The sequence below is a fragment of the Sciurus vulgaris genome (assembly GCF_902686455.1).
Source record: "Sciurus vulgaris genome assembly, chromosome: 10".
Taxonomy (NCBI): domain Eukaryota; kingdom Metazoa; phylum Chordata; class Mammalia; order Rodentia; family Sciuridae; genus Sciurus; species Sciurus vulgaris.
This window is the reverse complement of record NC_136470.1, coordinates 70,831,417-70,846,390: the sequence shown is the minus strand read 5'-3', so window position 1 is coordinate 70,846,390 and position 14,974 is coordinate 70,831,417. Positions and strand designations below refer to the sequence as shown.

Sequence of the window (14,974 nt, the reverse complement as noted above, 5' to 3'; positions counted from 1 at the left end):
TGATTTTAACTTACTGTAGAAAATGTCTACAACTATTGGAAAAAAAAAATCTTAATTTGGTTGTATTCCTTTTAGTCCCATCACTGACCATTACAATTAGCTGCTTTTTCCAGATCAGTGTGCAGTCTTAAAATCTTTATTTGTTTCTCGCAGGTCATAGAAAAGAGATACTTTTTAAGAGAAGGTAATCAGGTTGGTATCTATCTTTTCCTGATAAAATGGGTTCTCAGATTTGGAGAGAAATGGTTTCTAAATTTATTTTCAGAAGTTTTTTAAAAAGTTGGGGAAGAGCCCTTTGTAGGCACAGGCAACTTATTTTATCCCGTCTATTTAAATGCAAAAGGAGAAAATCAGAGCAAAGGGAAAATAAGGATCTAAGATATAGGAAGAATTCAGGGATAAAGCTATATTACAAATAATAGAGGAAAACCATTTGCTGTGACTCTGAAGGTATATGTCTGATATACCTGTGTCTGTCACAATATAGATAATGCACATAAAAGTCCAGTAGGTGAATATTAGGAGATTCACCTTCATTCTTTCTGATTTAGTTGACATTATCACCAATTTGTTGGCAAATGTTTTCCATTTTAGTAGAATTTTCTTTATTATTTAATCTGTGGTTTTCTGAGCAAAACTTCAGAAAGCTAGTTCTAAAATGAACAACAGGCTGACATACAGAAACAAAAAAACAGGGAAAAATTTCTAGTATTAGCATTTGAATTTTTCTACTTAAATCTTAATATGATTGTCTTTCTTGCCTGCAGATTCCAGGCTTTCCTGATCGAAAAAGGTTTGGGGGAGGAACATTAAAGAGTCTTCATTATGACTGAATTACACTCATCCTTTGGAAGAGCGAGCAAGCAGTGGCAGTTTTCACAGCTTTCCTCTTGCTGTGTCAATTATTAACATCTCAGCCTTTAGACAAAACTGTCTTAAAATGATCCTCCACCCTCACCCTTTAATGGAAAAATGAAAGGAAGTGACAATGTGGGAGGTCCAGACTTTGTCCAGTTCTCTCTGTTCCTCACCTTTCTGTCCCTGTTTATAGGTTATATAAAAGCCTTGTGGAAATATGAGACATTGTCAACATGATGCAGTAAATGAGCAGTGACAGTACTGCAGAGAAAATGTACTCTTGACTGGAACTGGAAGGTTTTTATGGGTCTGTAATTTTCCCACACTCATTGCTGAAGCCTTAATTAACTACTTCAAAAATGTATCTCTGTTCTTAAATTTACTTTCTTGAGAGGAAAGTTTGTTAACCAGCCCTGAGTTGTCCACCCAAAACAATCTATGTCATTTTCAAAGATGCTAAATGGTGTTATTTAATTGTCTCCCCCTCATCACACACAGGGATGTCTAAGAATAGCAATCCTTGTTTCCCTTTCCTCTTCTTTGCAAATGGCTTGGTGGCTGGAAGAGGCCAACTAATAGTTGGAGTTAAATATAAGTACGGATTAATAATACATAGAGAACAGCAGTACCAGAAAAGAGGAATTCTGTGAGAAATTGACAGCTCCTTCACTTGTTAGTTTACAACTGTCTGCAGTCTTCTACTGTTTTCTATTTGGAAATAGGTAGAGTGAAATCTAAGACCTATACAAGGAGAGTCAGAGATTTACAACTTCAGTGTTTTTCTGTTTGTTTTGTTTTTTTAAAGAAATTCAACTCCTGAAATGTTCCTTAAATATAGTTTACTGACTGTATTATTCTGTGTCAACAGTGTATGTGTGGAGAAAAGTAAAAATAAGTTTCACAGAAGCCACACATTTCCATGAATTATGAACTAGGATTCTTGGATTTCATAATCACTCCAAAGCTTTTGAAGAATGGTGTGTGCGTGTGTGTGTGTGTGTGTGTTCATGTGCATGTGTGCATAATTGTCCATCATTATTTTTTGCTTGTCTCTTCCCCCAGTTCTTCCTTAGTACTTAAAATTGGTTTCAAAAAACTAATTTGTTGTCTTCTTTTATTACCTTATCATCTATATTCTTTCCATCACTGCTACAATCTCTGATTTTGTTCTATATTTTAAAAATAATAATAAATATACAACTTCAGCTCTCATTTTTTATTCATTTAATTAAATTTCAAAAGTAGTTTAGAAATCAAGGTATGCTGAAACAGGATATTAAAAAATAATGTTAGTGAGTGCTTTTAGGAGGCAGTCTAGGGAATTTGAAAAAAGCATTTTCAAAGCACTTTTCATCAGCTAAATTATTCTCCAGTCCACTTCCTCACTGATAAGACCTTACTCTGGTTTCTTTTTCAACATAAAGGAGAGTAATCCAAATCATGATCTGAATATGGAATATGGTATAAGTGTGTTATGCCAGATACTGTGCAGTTGAGAAGTAGAAACCAAATGCTACACAAAAATCAGCTAAAATATTTTGAATTTTCCTTTTTATAAAGGATAGAAACCCCTAGCACATGTAAGACCCTTGGTTTGGTCCCTATCATTGCAAAAATTTTTTTAAATGTCAAAATTCCTTTCCCTCTCCTTCCTTTTCTTTAATAATAATAATAATAATAATAATAATAAATCCATCCCAATTTATTTTCTCTCTTATTAAGAAATAAAAGTCTGAAGTAGGAGGATTGCCAAGTTTGAGGCTCAATAGTTGTCATACATAGTATGAGCAACATCATGTGACCCTATCTCAAAAAAAAAAAATAAATGAATAAAAATAAAAGTAAGTCATCATTGATGACTACAGGTTCAGGTTTGAAAAGTTAACAGTTTTTTTTCAACTACATTTCTTCTTGCTACCAGCTTTATTCCTTGAATTAGTTTTCTAAGAAAAAATAATTTTTAATAATCTAAGGTAAATTTGTTACTTTAGTAGCAGTAAAATAAGACTGTCATCACAATGTTAATAACCATATTTCTTCCAAGGAATATTTTGAAGCATAATTTTTGCTAAGAATTAGTCATAAAAATTGCTTATAGATAATAAGTACAAATACAAAAATAGGTTTTAGAAAGTATTAATTTTAATTTTCTTACCTTTTTTATAGAGCAAGTTGCTAACAGTAGACAGGTTTTGTGCATTCCCGCCCCCACCCCAGTCCAGCTCTAAACCAATATCCTCACCCATTGTAGAGGTGACCAGTTGTGAAGGCATATAGCCATTCATCTGTTCCTCAGGTGGGCAAGATCCTTAATTGGAATCCAATTAAGGATTTAGATCGATCTCTTCACCTTAATGCTGATGGGGTTCAGGACACACTACTCCAAAATATAGCCATGGGCATTTGCAGAAAGATCACTCACACCTCCCCTTCACTGTTTCTCTCCTGAAGCAGGTCAAAAAATCTAGTTGGCCTTCCCTGTGATATAGGTCATAAAACCTTTATTCCAGAAGTACCCTCCCTATACCTGGAGGAAAGGAACATTGTTGTCCTTGAAGACAGAGATAGATACCAAGTGGAATCTGAACAAACAGACCTTGCTAGGTTCATTAGCATGAACCTCCAATCATACTAATGCACAACTGTCTGTAAAAGTAGATTTTTTTTCCGTTTCTCTGAGTCTTCGAATTTATATTAAATAAGTATATTATGCAATAAACATTAAATAAATGCTTTTCTCCTGTTAATCTGCCTTTTGTCAGAGATGCCTCAGCCATGAACCTAGCCATGAATGAGAAAAGAAATCTCTCTTCCCCTTTCACTGCTCTTAAGAGCTACTCCCCAAGGGATTGAGTCCCTGTTAGGGTTAGCTCAGGTTCTCATAATTTTCCTTCCTTGAAGCACACAACTATGCTTCACACTACTGTTTTTCTATCCATTCTGAAAATGGGCTTCATGGAACTGATGTTCTGGGCCATTAAACTGAGATGAAGAGCTCTTAATTGCTGCCATTATGTTTTTGAGTCTTCATTTCAGTAGTGTGTGTTATAGCACCCAACAAGGGTAGGGCTTTATAAGGATATTTAATAGATGGTGCTTTAATTGAATTTTTTAAAGCACAGGTAGATCCTATTTTAGGAAGTTTGAAGGTCTAACAGGATGTCTGCATTGATTTAATACCTGTTAAAATTCAAAGGAGGATACTGTTTGGGGGAAAAGAAGAGAAGGAAATTAAAAATTCATTTCTCCAGTCACGAGACTGAGCTAAATCATTGTGGTGGGAGAGGATATGTTCAGGAAATCTAACTGGGTCTCAAATACTCCACAGTACGTTTGCCTGTGCAAAAAGTGGAACCAGAGTTTGCCAGGGCCACTCCATTGAATAAGAAAAGGATTTGACTTCCAGTTAGGATTAATCTGCAATTTCATAAAAGAACTTAAAGGTTTTCAAGTTCAAAAGTATAGAAAAATTCCCCAAAGTGCTCATTTAAAACAGATTCCAAGATTTCATCTCTGCCTCATTCCCCTGCCAATTCTATATGTATGAGATAAGGCCAGGATTTTGTATTTTTAACTGACAAACCAGGTGATTCTGATGCAGGTGTACAGTCAGGATCTAGCCTTTCAGAAAGATTAATAAGAAAAGGAGAACATGCATAGACTGTAGACTCTACTTTTATGAGCACCATTATAGAAGAGTTATCAAAGTTCTTTGCTGCTACATGATCTCACCTTAAGGAACAAATCTATTTCCCCCCTCTTAAGGTCACACATACCAAGGTGAACATGAGATCATATCACCTATTGGCCAAACAGGAAGAGCTGGTCTTTGATGTTCTACTATCATTTTGTTGCTGCCACTTGTTCTTTATAATCCAGGTATATCTGTTTCTAGTCAGTACCTTGCCATCTTAAACATCCCCCCTCTTTTTTCTCAGCTGTTCAACCACCTGACTTTACCAAAGCCTTCAGTAAGGATTGGTGAAGAATGGAACTTCTAAACCCCAGTTAAGATGCAAAACTTCGCTCAGACCCATCTATTTGCAGCTGTGCTGGAGTTCTCTATGGTCTAACTATATCCTGGGGTGATCGCTCTGTGATCCTGCTTCTCATTGCCCTCTAACAATCCCTAACTTCTTTGATGTTTTCCATTTTCTTGGTGTGGGTCAGTGGTCTTCAAATTGGGATAGATAGAAGTATCCCTTTTGAGAGGTATATAAGCACAGATAGTTTTAAGGAAATCATTTTCCAGAGCATTGATTTCCATATGTATGTATCTTTGTCAAATAGTACAACAGTATATTGCCCAGTGTGCAAATGTCTTCATGATACCAACAAAAGGACAGTCCTAAATATTTGTTTGATTTAAGAATTTACCTACCCTACCCACCACAATTTTTTTTTTTAAATTCCTCAAAGTAAAGAGGAGAGTTTGGGTAAGAAATAACCAAGGTTGTGGCATATTCTTCATGGCAAGGCTTAGTTTATAAAAGTATCAAAAAATTATCAAAAATATTAGTCGAGCATGGTGGCACACACCTATAATCCCACCAGCTGGGGAGGCTGAGGCAGGAGGATCTTGAGTTCAAAACCAGCGTCAGCAAAAGCAAGCAATTCAGTGAGACACTGTCTCTAAATAAAATACAAAATAGGGCTGGGGATGAGGCTCAGTGGCCAAGTGTCCTTGAGTTCAATCCCCAGTATCCTCCAAAAAAATCATATAAAAAAGGAATATAAAAGTTAACATCTCTATTTCCTCAGCCCCTTCTTAATAAATGAGTTAGACAAAGTACCTCTAAATGGAAGTGTAATATTTAAAGTAAATGGTTCAAATGGCTGGGTAATAAAGTCTTTTCCAATCAGATTTCCAATTACTTCCTTCAAATGCAATTAAAGAATAACCTCAATGAGTTATTGATCATTTAAAATCATCATTTAATGATATTTAAAATAATATTTAATGATAAATCACTAAGAGATTTTTGATGTTAATCAAAACATCATTTATGTGAACAAATTTTCTCAACATTCACATATGTAAAACCAAAAAGAATAGGATGAAATAATACTGAATTCTGAATAATACCAAATTCTCATTTCCCTTTAGAAATAAGAATTGTTCATTTATGGGTTAATTTATGGGTATAGAAATTGTTCATTTATGGGTATATAAGTTAAAGGAGAGAAACATATACTTCATTAAAAGAAGTATTTCTGGAAATTTTTCATTTTATATTTAATAACAATTTATTCAAATTATCATATTTCCAAGTCACTGTCCTAAAGAATAATCTTCCAGACTAATATTGGGAGAATAAAATACTTGCTGATAGCATTTCGGAAGTACAGTGGGCAAAGGAGCCTGGCAGTGTTTGTTTTGTTTTTGAGTCGAGGTCTCTGTGTTGTCCACGTTGGGCCTGAACTCCTGGGTCAAGTCATCCTGCTGGCCCAGCCTCCTGAGCAGCTGGGGCTACGATGCACACCATGGCACTCAGCGGGCTGAAGGTTTCATCACTGCTTATTACACTTGGTTTTGGTCCAACCCCCTCACTTCCTGGTGTTTGTGTGTTTGGACTTTTTTCCAGAGTTTTTGCAGAGTTAAAGCCCTATCTTGTGTTAAATCTGGGAGAGCTGTCTGCTGTCCCCAATTCCTGCTGCCTTTCAGGTTCTCTGCCTCACATGTTCCCCACATTGATTCACCAAATCCTTCCTCCTGTTGCCTGGATTTTAGCAACTTTGTTTTTGTTGTTCATTACTTTGACATTGTGACTCTGCTTTGGTTCAATATTGTTTTTACTTAACCCCATACAGCCTACTCCTACCCCTGGTATCTTTTTGAAAGCTGATGGTCCTATCCAGAAGGCCATCTCCATTTTTCCTGCCTTGAATGTCTGCCAAAACTTTCCCCTTCCCAGAAGCCTTCCCTGACTAGACGCCTCCACTCCGCTAATTTTGGTCGGAGGGTCCTGAACATAGTTCACTGAATACACTGCACTTCTGCTTTTCTATCTGTACAAATTCTTCTTCCCCCTGTTAAGGCCCTTTCTATCCACCTCCCATCCTATGTGATGTGGCTCAGACATCTCCTCCTCCAGGAAGCCTTTCCTGATCCTGCTGGCCTGGGCTGTGCTCCCTGATACCTCCCTTAACACCCTGGGCTCTTCGCTATCACAGCACTTACCACATACTGTAATGGTTCTCAAAACTTATTAAATGAGTGAATGTGTGATTATATTAATTCAAATGGAAAACCATTAGAGAATCGGAGCTGTCTACCTGTTTTATTTAATCTTATATCCACTGGGTTATGTATATAGCACAGTGCCTGGCTTATAATAGTTATAAAGCAAGTACTTCTTTCATTGATTTTTTTGTAACAAAAATAGAAAAGGACAGGAATTAAAGTTAATCTGCCTAGGAGGAATCCCTAAAGTCTGGGAAAACGTTAATTCAATTTTAAATATTTTCAGGTCCCTCAAAGTTATTTTCATATAATGATCTGCTCTCCAACTTCTTTGGAAACCTCTCACTCCTAAGGAAGAACTGAAACACCTCTTAAATCTGCCATCAAAGCTGGTTTCATAGAAAGAGCACAGAACGTTTATGGAAAAGTAAAGCACTAAAGGTTTTTCTTTTCTTTTCTTTTCTTTTTTCTTTTTTTAACCCCCAAAGGCTAATTCCCAAGATCAATAGAGATTCAAGGTCCAAGATACTCATATACTCAGATGTGCAAGAGATATCTTCCTCGAATTTATTTTCTATTTTGAGCCTACATCTTTCACAAATAGTGGAAACTTATCCTCAATAAAGCAAGGGTCTCCACCCTTCTTCCTGGTTTGCACATACATTCTGGAGAAGCTTACATAAATAATACCACAATGTCATCTGTCTATGCTGACATGCTGAGATGCCCAGTAAGCTTCCGGGTCTGCAGGTATCAATTCACAGTTTGTCACCAACATATCACTTGTTTCCCTTTTGTCTGGCCCTTTCTGTGTGACCACCTCACACAGACAAATTATTCTGTTGTTACTGAATATGCTGTAGCCCAGGGACCTCTGGAGGGTGCTTAGACCTAGTTGTCTAATGGAGAGGGTATCAAACTGGCAACCTCTAGCCATTTCACGCCTTTATATGCTTTTTTGTTTTTTGGATTTTTTTTTTTTTTTTTTTTTTTTTTTTTTTTGGTACTGAGGATTAAACTCAGGGACACTAAACCACTGAGCCACATCCTCAGCCCTTTTTTATATTTTATTTTGAGACAGGGTCTCACTGATTTGCTCAGGGCCTTGCTAAGTTGCTGAGACTGGCTTTGAACCCTCAGTCGTCCTGCCTTAGCCTCCCAAGCCACTGCCTGGCTACCTTTCTATGTTTTTGACTGCATAAATGAATCCTTTATCTATCACTGTTTAGCAAATGACCCCAACACTTAATAGCATACAATGTCATCATTCCATTTGCTCACAGTTCTGGAGGTCAGCAACTTGGGCTGGGTTTAGCTAACGGTTGATCCGGTTTGGCTCACCTAGGATCACTCATGCATCTGCAGTCACCTGGCAACCAAATTGCCTCCTTCACACATTTGGCAGTTAGGGCAGCCGTTACCTGGACCTCTGGAAGTTAGTGGCCCTGCTTATTTGCGTGTTGGTCTCAGACTGCAAAAAATTTACAAGACCTAAGCATCATGTTTGTTAAGAAAAAAACTTTATCTGTTAATGGGAGGAGCATCTGTACATCTAATAAATCCTAAATTTTCAAAGACCTCTTAGTCTCAAAAGTTTAACTTAATATTTCTTTCCTTTGCCAATGTTTAAAAATTGTACCTATACCTTATCTCAAAAAATCACATATGCTGCTTTACTCATTTACATTTCCTACCTGGTCTGTTGCATTGAGTTTGTGATAATAAAGCCTACTTTACAAAAATATTTTTGTGAAATTAAATGAAGTAGTATCTGTAGAAAAACCTGGCACAAGCAAGCACTCAATGTACATTTGCTTCCTTCCTGAATATCACCAGCCACGAAGTCACTACCTTCTGGTGACTGAGGAGAATTGCCAAGATAAAGGGCAGGAGAGTCCTTGGAGAAAGTGGCTAGAGAGTAATCCCTTGACCTGGTTTTAGAGGGAGAAAGGCATTAGGGAACACAATTCCAAAAGAATGTATAAGAAATAAATTAACTAAATATATTTTAAGAAATAATAATTTAAAAAAAGTATAAAACACTTCAGTTTGCTGTGAGTGAAGTGCTTCAGGCTCTGAACAATTCACCCAGGAAACTGAGCTCATTCCTGGGAGGCAGCTACAGAGGGTTAGACACTTGTGCCCAGGCCCTGTCTTCAGGAAGCTCTGAGGAAATACCTGGATGGGAGCATAGTTCATTTTCTCACTCTTCTCTGGAGAAATGAGCATTCTTCCCTACCCCTTCCTGGCCTGAGGCAGGACTCAGTGGAGAATCCACTACCACTGTCAGTAGGCACTAACTCTCATATTTCCTTTCCCAGATAGTGTTAAATTCTCTAGATAGTGTTAAATTCTCTGCCTTTTGTAATAAGCCTCCTTCTTTTAAGTGGAACAAATAATTGGCCAATATTTATCTCAGGTGAAGAGGAGCCAGGCTTCTGCCAACTCTTCCAGAAACAGCCTGTGTTTAATAAAAAGCCAAAAGGCTGGGGATGTAGTTCAGTGGCAAAATGCTTGCCTAGCACGTGTGACACCCTGGGTTTGATCCCCAGCACTGCAAAGAAAAACAAAACAGTTGCATAAGATGTTTAGATAAAAGATGACTGGACTTTCTGCCTAATATATTCAACAGTTAGGCAAGTCTTTTGGCTCCCTTGAGAGACCTGCTGACCAGTGAGGCACAGTGACATAGTGGGAACAAGAACATCCAGAAGGTAGTAAGGAGAAACAGAACATTTGGCTGCATACTTTCCCTGGATCTGGATTTCCCGAAGTCATCACACTTAAAGCAGAAGGGAAATGGCTGAGTTGATGGTAAGAAACCATCTGGCTGGGGCTGGCTGGGGTTGGGGAATAGCACAGAGGTAGAGAGTGAATTTAATATGTTCAAGGCTCTGGGTTCTATCCCCAGCACCAAAAGGAACCACCTGGCAAGTTTGCAGTGGCTTCTTCAGCCAGAATTTATAGAAGCTTCTGAAAACTCCAGGGTGTCAGATTTGAAAATGACTCAATCAAAACCCCTGTGTTCAGAGGCTTCACAGTAGTATCTGTGAGAACAGTTGGGGAAACAAAGGAGAAATGATAAAGGAAAAGGATACTGACCATCTCTTGCCTTTGTTCATTTCAAATATTGTCTTGGGCATCTGTAGGCATCCTTAGGTTTGTCTGAATTCAAATCCCAGACTCAAAAAAGGAGGCTTGTTGGCTCCTCCTAGACTGAAGCCTTAAGGCAAGGGAAAGGAGAATCCCCAGTATCTAAAACCATGCCTAATGCCCAGCGCAGACTGACATCAGGGCCTAATACAAGTAGAGGTGAACAGAACTGCCCTGAACCTTGGTTCAAACTGATTGGGATAGGCCCCCTCCCACCACTTCCCAGAATGCCCTGATGCCCTTTACCTGATACTGAGTTTGAAGAATCTGGCATCTCCCTAATTGATAGGGATCCTAAACACACTCAACACCAGAGTAAAGGAGTTTATTTTATGCCCGACTGAGAGTTAACTCTCATTCTTTCATTCAGCAAATAGTATGTGTCAGTGTGTGATGCTGCAGATTAATATAGGGTAGGAAGTGAGTCCAACCTAAGTAGAGTCAAGAGGAAATTCTGCAAGGAGGCTATTCTTAGGCTGAGTCTTGGGAAAAGTAGGCATCAGTGAAGTGAAGGATGGGGCCATAAGAAACAGCATATGCAAAAGCACAAAATATGCAGAAAGTTCTGCAAGTTCTAGGGTCCCAGTATCCCAGCCTAATTGGAGTTGATGGAGATCCAGCCAAATGGAAGTACCTGGGAGGTAGTTGGATGTCTGGATCTGGAACTCAGGTCAGTGGGCAGGGCTAGGGGAATAAATATGGGGTCATCATGTCAATGGTGCTGGCTGGAGTCATGGAGAAGGGAGAAAACATAGAAACTGTTTTCTGATAAAAATTCCACAAGGAAGTTCGGCAGGGCTGGAAACATCCTTACCATTTATAAATAAATTATACCTAAATCCTATCCTGCTGTAATTTTTAAGCAATTTATTATGCGTAGCATCACCACACCAATGTAAATTGCATGCTGGTTCTCAAGTTCAAAAGCGTTCCCAGCCTGCTGTCTAATCTCCAGAAGAAAAGGTTAGCTGCAGAGGTCAGAAATCTAAATGCAGAAAGCCAGATTGCATCATGCACATTCTAATCAATAAACATTACATAACTTCAGAAAACATTTCTCTTTTTTTCCCTTCATTTTAATGGATATATCAGCACAAAACCTCAAATGAAATCACATCTCCATTAAAGCACAACTGGGGGAAGAAAAGTCAAAAGATAAAATAATAAAATTAAATTTAAAAATCGACTGCCCACTTCTTAAGTTGCTTCACTTCTCCAGGCCTTGGATTCTTCATTTCTAAAATGAAGAGCTGGTTTTACATGCAGACTTCGGAGCCCACCACCAGATCTTTGATTCACTAGCTTTGAATCTTATCATATTTCTGAAAAGACTTTAATTATTAGCTAGAGATGGGACCCACTGGCTTACATAATTAGTTTCCTGTTGGTGCAGTCACAAATTACCACAATTTTACTGGTTTAAAACAGCCCAAATCTGGGCTGGAGTTGTGGCTCAATGGTAGAGTGCTTGCCTAGCATGTGTGAGACACTGGGTTCGAGCATTACATATAAATAAATGAGTAAAATAAAGGTCTATCAACATCCCAAAAAAACCAACCCAAGTTTATTCTCTTACAGTTCTGGAGGCCAAAATGTCACCAGCTCAGCAGGTACTTCAGTTCCTTCAAGATAGAAATCAGACATGGCTAACAAAGAGAGGGTTAGAAAAAAATCATTAAATGCATTGATTAATATAGTAAGGTGGCAGCCCCTTAAGCAGAGTAGCCAGGCAGCAATGATCACTCCATAGATAGGCAAGAAAGTCAAAGTCATAGGGTAAACAACATTTATATAGTTGTGGATCAGGAATTTCCATATTTACAGATTACATAACAAAATTCATGATTGTATTGCAATCTCTTCCTGTGCCTGCACCATTTCGCATGTGGTCAAAATTGTGTCTAAAATTGTGTTAGGTCTCCCTCCTGAGCATGTCTTTTAACGTGGAAATGCATTTAAATGAGGGTTCTGGTTACTTTCAGTCAAGGGCTTGTGGTCAGATCTGCTTGCATGAGTTTAAAATTTTCTTGTCATTCCTTTCTTCCTCATTCTTACCATCCTCCAAATTAAAAAAAAAAAAAGAGAGAGAGAAAACCTCAAAAAAACAAAAAATTTTTCTTGTCATTTATTTTGAACAACCAAGGTAGTTGGGGAGTTTTTTTTTTTTTTTTTTTTTTTTTTTTTTACCATTATTCTTAAACATAAAGCATACAGTCCCTTTCCATCACCAGCTTAATTTTTTTTTTTTTTTTTTTTGTACCAGAGATTGATTGCCTACCTTTGGAGGCACTTAACTACTGAGCCACATCCCAAACCCCTTTTATTTATTTATTTATTTTTATTTTGAGACAGGGTCTCACTAAGTTGCTTAGGGCCTCACCAAGTTTTTGAGGCTGACTTAGAATCTGTAATCCTTCTGCTTCAACCTCCAGAGCCACTGAGATTACAGTCATGCAACCAGTTTAAACTTTTAACTCTATCTTCCTGCCTTAAGAAGTCTGAAATCAGTTTCATGGACTAAAATCAAGGTATCAGCTTGGCAGTTTTCTTCTGGACAACAGATACACAAGTATCTGTTTCCCTGGCTTCACCAGCTTCCAGAGAATGCTTTCATTCCTTGGCTTGTGCTCACTTCCTCTCTCTTCAAAGGGCATTGCTCAGATCTCTACTTCTGTCATCACATCACCTTTTCCTCTTTTGCAGTCAAATCTCCCTCTTTCTCTGTCTCTGTATTTGTGATTACATTCAGGGTGCACCCAAATAATAAGGAATTGCCCCATGCCAAGACCCTTTACTTAATCATATCTGCAAATTTCTCTTTCACTATATATTGTAACACTCCTAAATTTCTAGGAGTAAGACATTTCAGGGCCATTATTCAACCTACAGCAATAGTCTACAAGTTTCCCTAGCAATTAATGTTAGCCAGAAATATCAGACTCTTTCTTTGTATAAGAAAAAAAAGGGAGCAGTAGTGCCATCTTTACCCTGACTTCTTTTTCTTCATGACCAGTAAAAGGAAGTGAGATATACCATCTGCTTGTCCTGTTAGATAGTGCTTAGAATCTGACTCAGGAGAAAGCACCTCATAAAACTATTCTGACAAGTAAATCACATCCTAGGGACCAGGTGAGAATTAAAAAGCTGCATACTAGTGAGCTGCCAAAGAACTGAAGGTACTGAAGTCACATGGAGTTCAATAATTTATTCTTTGGTTTAGAAAATGTGCATAAAATTCTCTTGGAAAGAAAATCATATTTTTATGTTAAATCAAATTATTCAGAAATTTGAAATGAAGAAAGCATGCAAACAAGCTGGCTGAATGTCAGATTTTTATTTTGCTACATTTTCCTATAAGGTACATTTCTACATAATCACTGAACCAGCTGGAGTTGAATGTTTGGATTTTCATCCCTGATAAAAGCAGAGTTCAGACTCTGTCCTTGAGCTCAAAGCCTTGAGAAAGGAGCTGCAAAGTACAGCTTCCTCAGTTCAGAAGCCTTCAGCAGTGAGGGAAATGGCATTTTAAAGCTCTAATATACTCATCTGTAACTTTGCTCTCAGAAGGTTAGGAAAACCAAAGAAGTCAGTAGTGACTCAGCAATTTCCACCTCTTCTTTAGCCAATGCACCGCAGCTAAGGTGGAGAAGGGGATTCAGAACTCACACCTCTCTCAGCTCTGGGGTGGCTCCCTTCCAGACCACCAGCTGTTCTTTCTGCTTTCTTTTCTATTTTCTAAAGCACAGCCTGAATCAAATGCTTCAGAGGCACATACACTCTCTTTTTCCTTGTTCCGAATACACATATGACCTCTGTTCTGAGTCCAGCAGTTGCAAAGAATGGGAAGGTTAATAAGTAAATCCACTCATGCTGCCAGAAAGCTCAGCTGTACTGGGCAGCTCTGGAACCTTCCTTCCTCCTTGCAGAGAGAAACAATGCAGCAGCTGAACAAAGACAAGGCACTGTCATACTCAGTGGCTTCAGTCACAGACTGGGCAAAAATTCCATTGCACAGAATTAAAGATAATTTGGGGTCATTACCGATTCTCAGCAACTCAAATTCAATCCTTGTTGATGGTGAGCGCGCACTTCATTTTGAAAGAAGAAAACAGTATTCTGTGAAGAATGAAGATGCTGGATAATCTCTGCCATTTTCCTCCAAAATATCATTCCAAACGGAATGGTGCTGCTGGGAACAAATCTGATTATAACTTGGTGGGGTTTTTGTGTGATGATGAATTTTCAAATATACAAAAAATTGTGGGGGCTGGAGGCATAACTCAGTGGTACAGCACATACTTAACATATGTGATGCCTGGTTCAATCTCCAGCTCCCCCCACCCCAAAAAAATGTGTCTGAAAGCAAAAGAATAATTTCACTTCCATTGCTTTCTAGGTCATAACATTTCACATTCAATATTCCTTCCAAATATAGACACTGTTGGCCTGATCATCACTCACACATCCAGGCATGTTACATCTAGCTCATCCTTCCCCATGCTGCCAAGAACTCTGGAGGGCCTACCCTCCACCCACACCCATCCTTCTTATATCTTCTAAAGAAATGTGCTCAGATGGTGGCATTTCATTCACCCAGCAAGGCTGCACTCTCCTTCTCCTGGACTAAAATCAATTGGTGTTTAAGTTAGAGCGAAGGAGTCTCTAACCCCACTTCACAGACCCTACATGCACTTGTAGTAGAAGCTAGCTCTAAGTGAAAAACCAAATCAGTCCTCTGACAGCTACTGAATACCTTCTGTGGGCCAGGGCACAAGTACA

The 14,974-nt window shown here is 38.3% G+C and overlaps 2 protein-coding genes and 1 long non-coding RNA gene across 4 annotated transcripts in view; 2 read left to right on the top strand and 1 right to left on the bottom strand.

Moving 5' to 3' along the window:
- The window catches only part of RABL3 (RAB, member of RAS oncogene family like 3), a 48,029-nt gene extending 45,966 nt beyond the window's left edge, over positions 1 to 2,063 (top strand). Inside the window, exons 7-8 of the mRNA XM_079155354.1 lie at positions 154 to 192; positions 768 to 2,063. Of these exons, the coding sequence (XP_079011480.1) occupies positions 154 to 192; positions 768 to 833 (105 nt within the window). The 3' untranslated portion in view covers positions 834 to 2,063. The remainder of the gene's footprint in view (positions 1 to 153; positions 193 to 767) is intronic.
- Positions 2,064 to 8,210: 6,147 nt separating this feature from the next.
- On the bottom strand, positions 8,211 to 9,510 carry LOC306670623. Its single transcript, XR_013766460.1, has 3 exons — positions 9,221 to 9,510; positions 8,826 to 8,973; positions 8,211 to 8,513 (listed from the first exon to the last, which is right to left on the bottom strand). It is a non-coding gene; the product is annotated as an uncharacterized lncRNA (long non-coding RNA).
- Positions 9,511 to 9,696: 186 nt separating this feature from the next.
- Positions 9,697 to 14,974, top strand: part of HGD (homogentisate 1,2-dioxygenase) — a 46,660-nt gene continuing 41,382 nt past the window's right edge. The window contains exon 1 of one of the 2 annotated variants that reach the window (XM_079155321.1): positions 9,697 to 9,856. In XM_079155321.1, coding sequence (XP_079011447.1) covers positions 9,842 to 9,856 — 15 coding nt within the window. In that variant the 5' untranslated portion in view covers positions 9,697 to 9,841. The remainder of the gene's footprint in view (positions 9,857 to 14,974) is intronic. The other variant, XM_079155320.1, reaches the window with a different exon arrangement.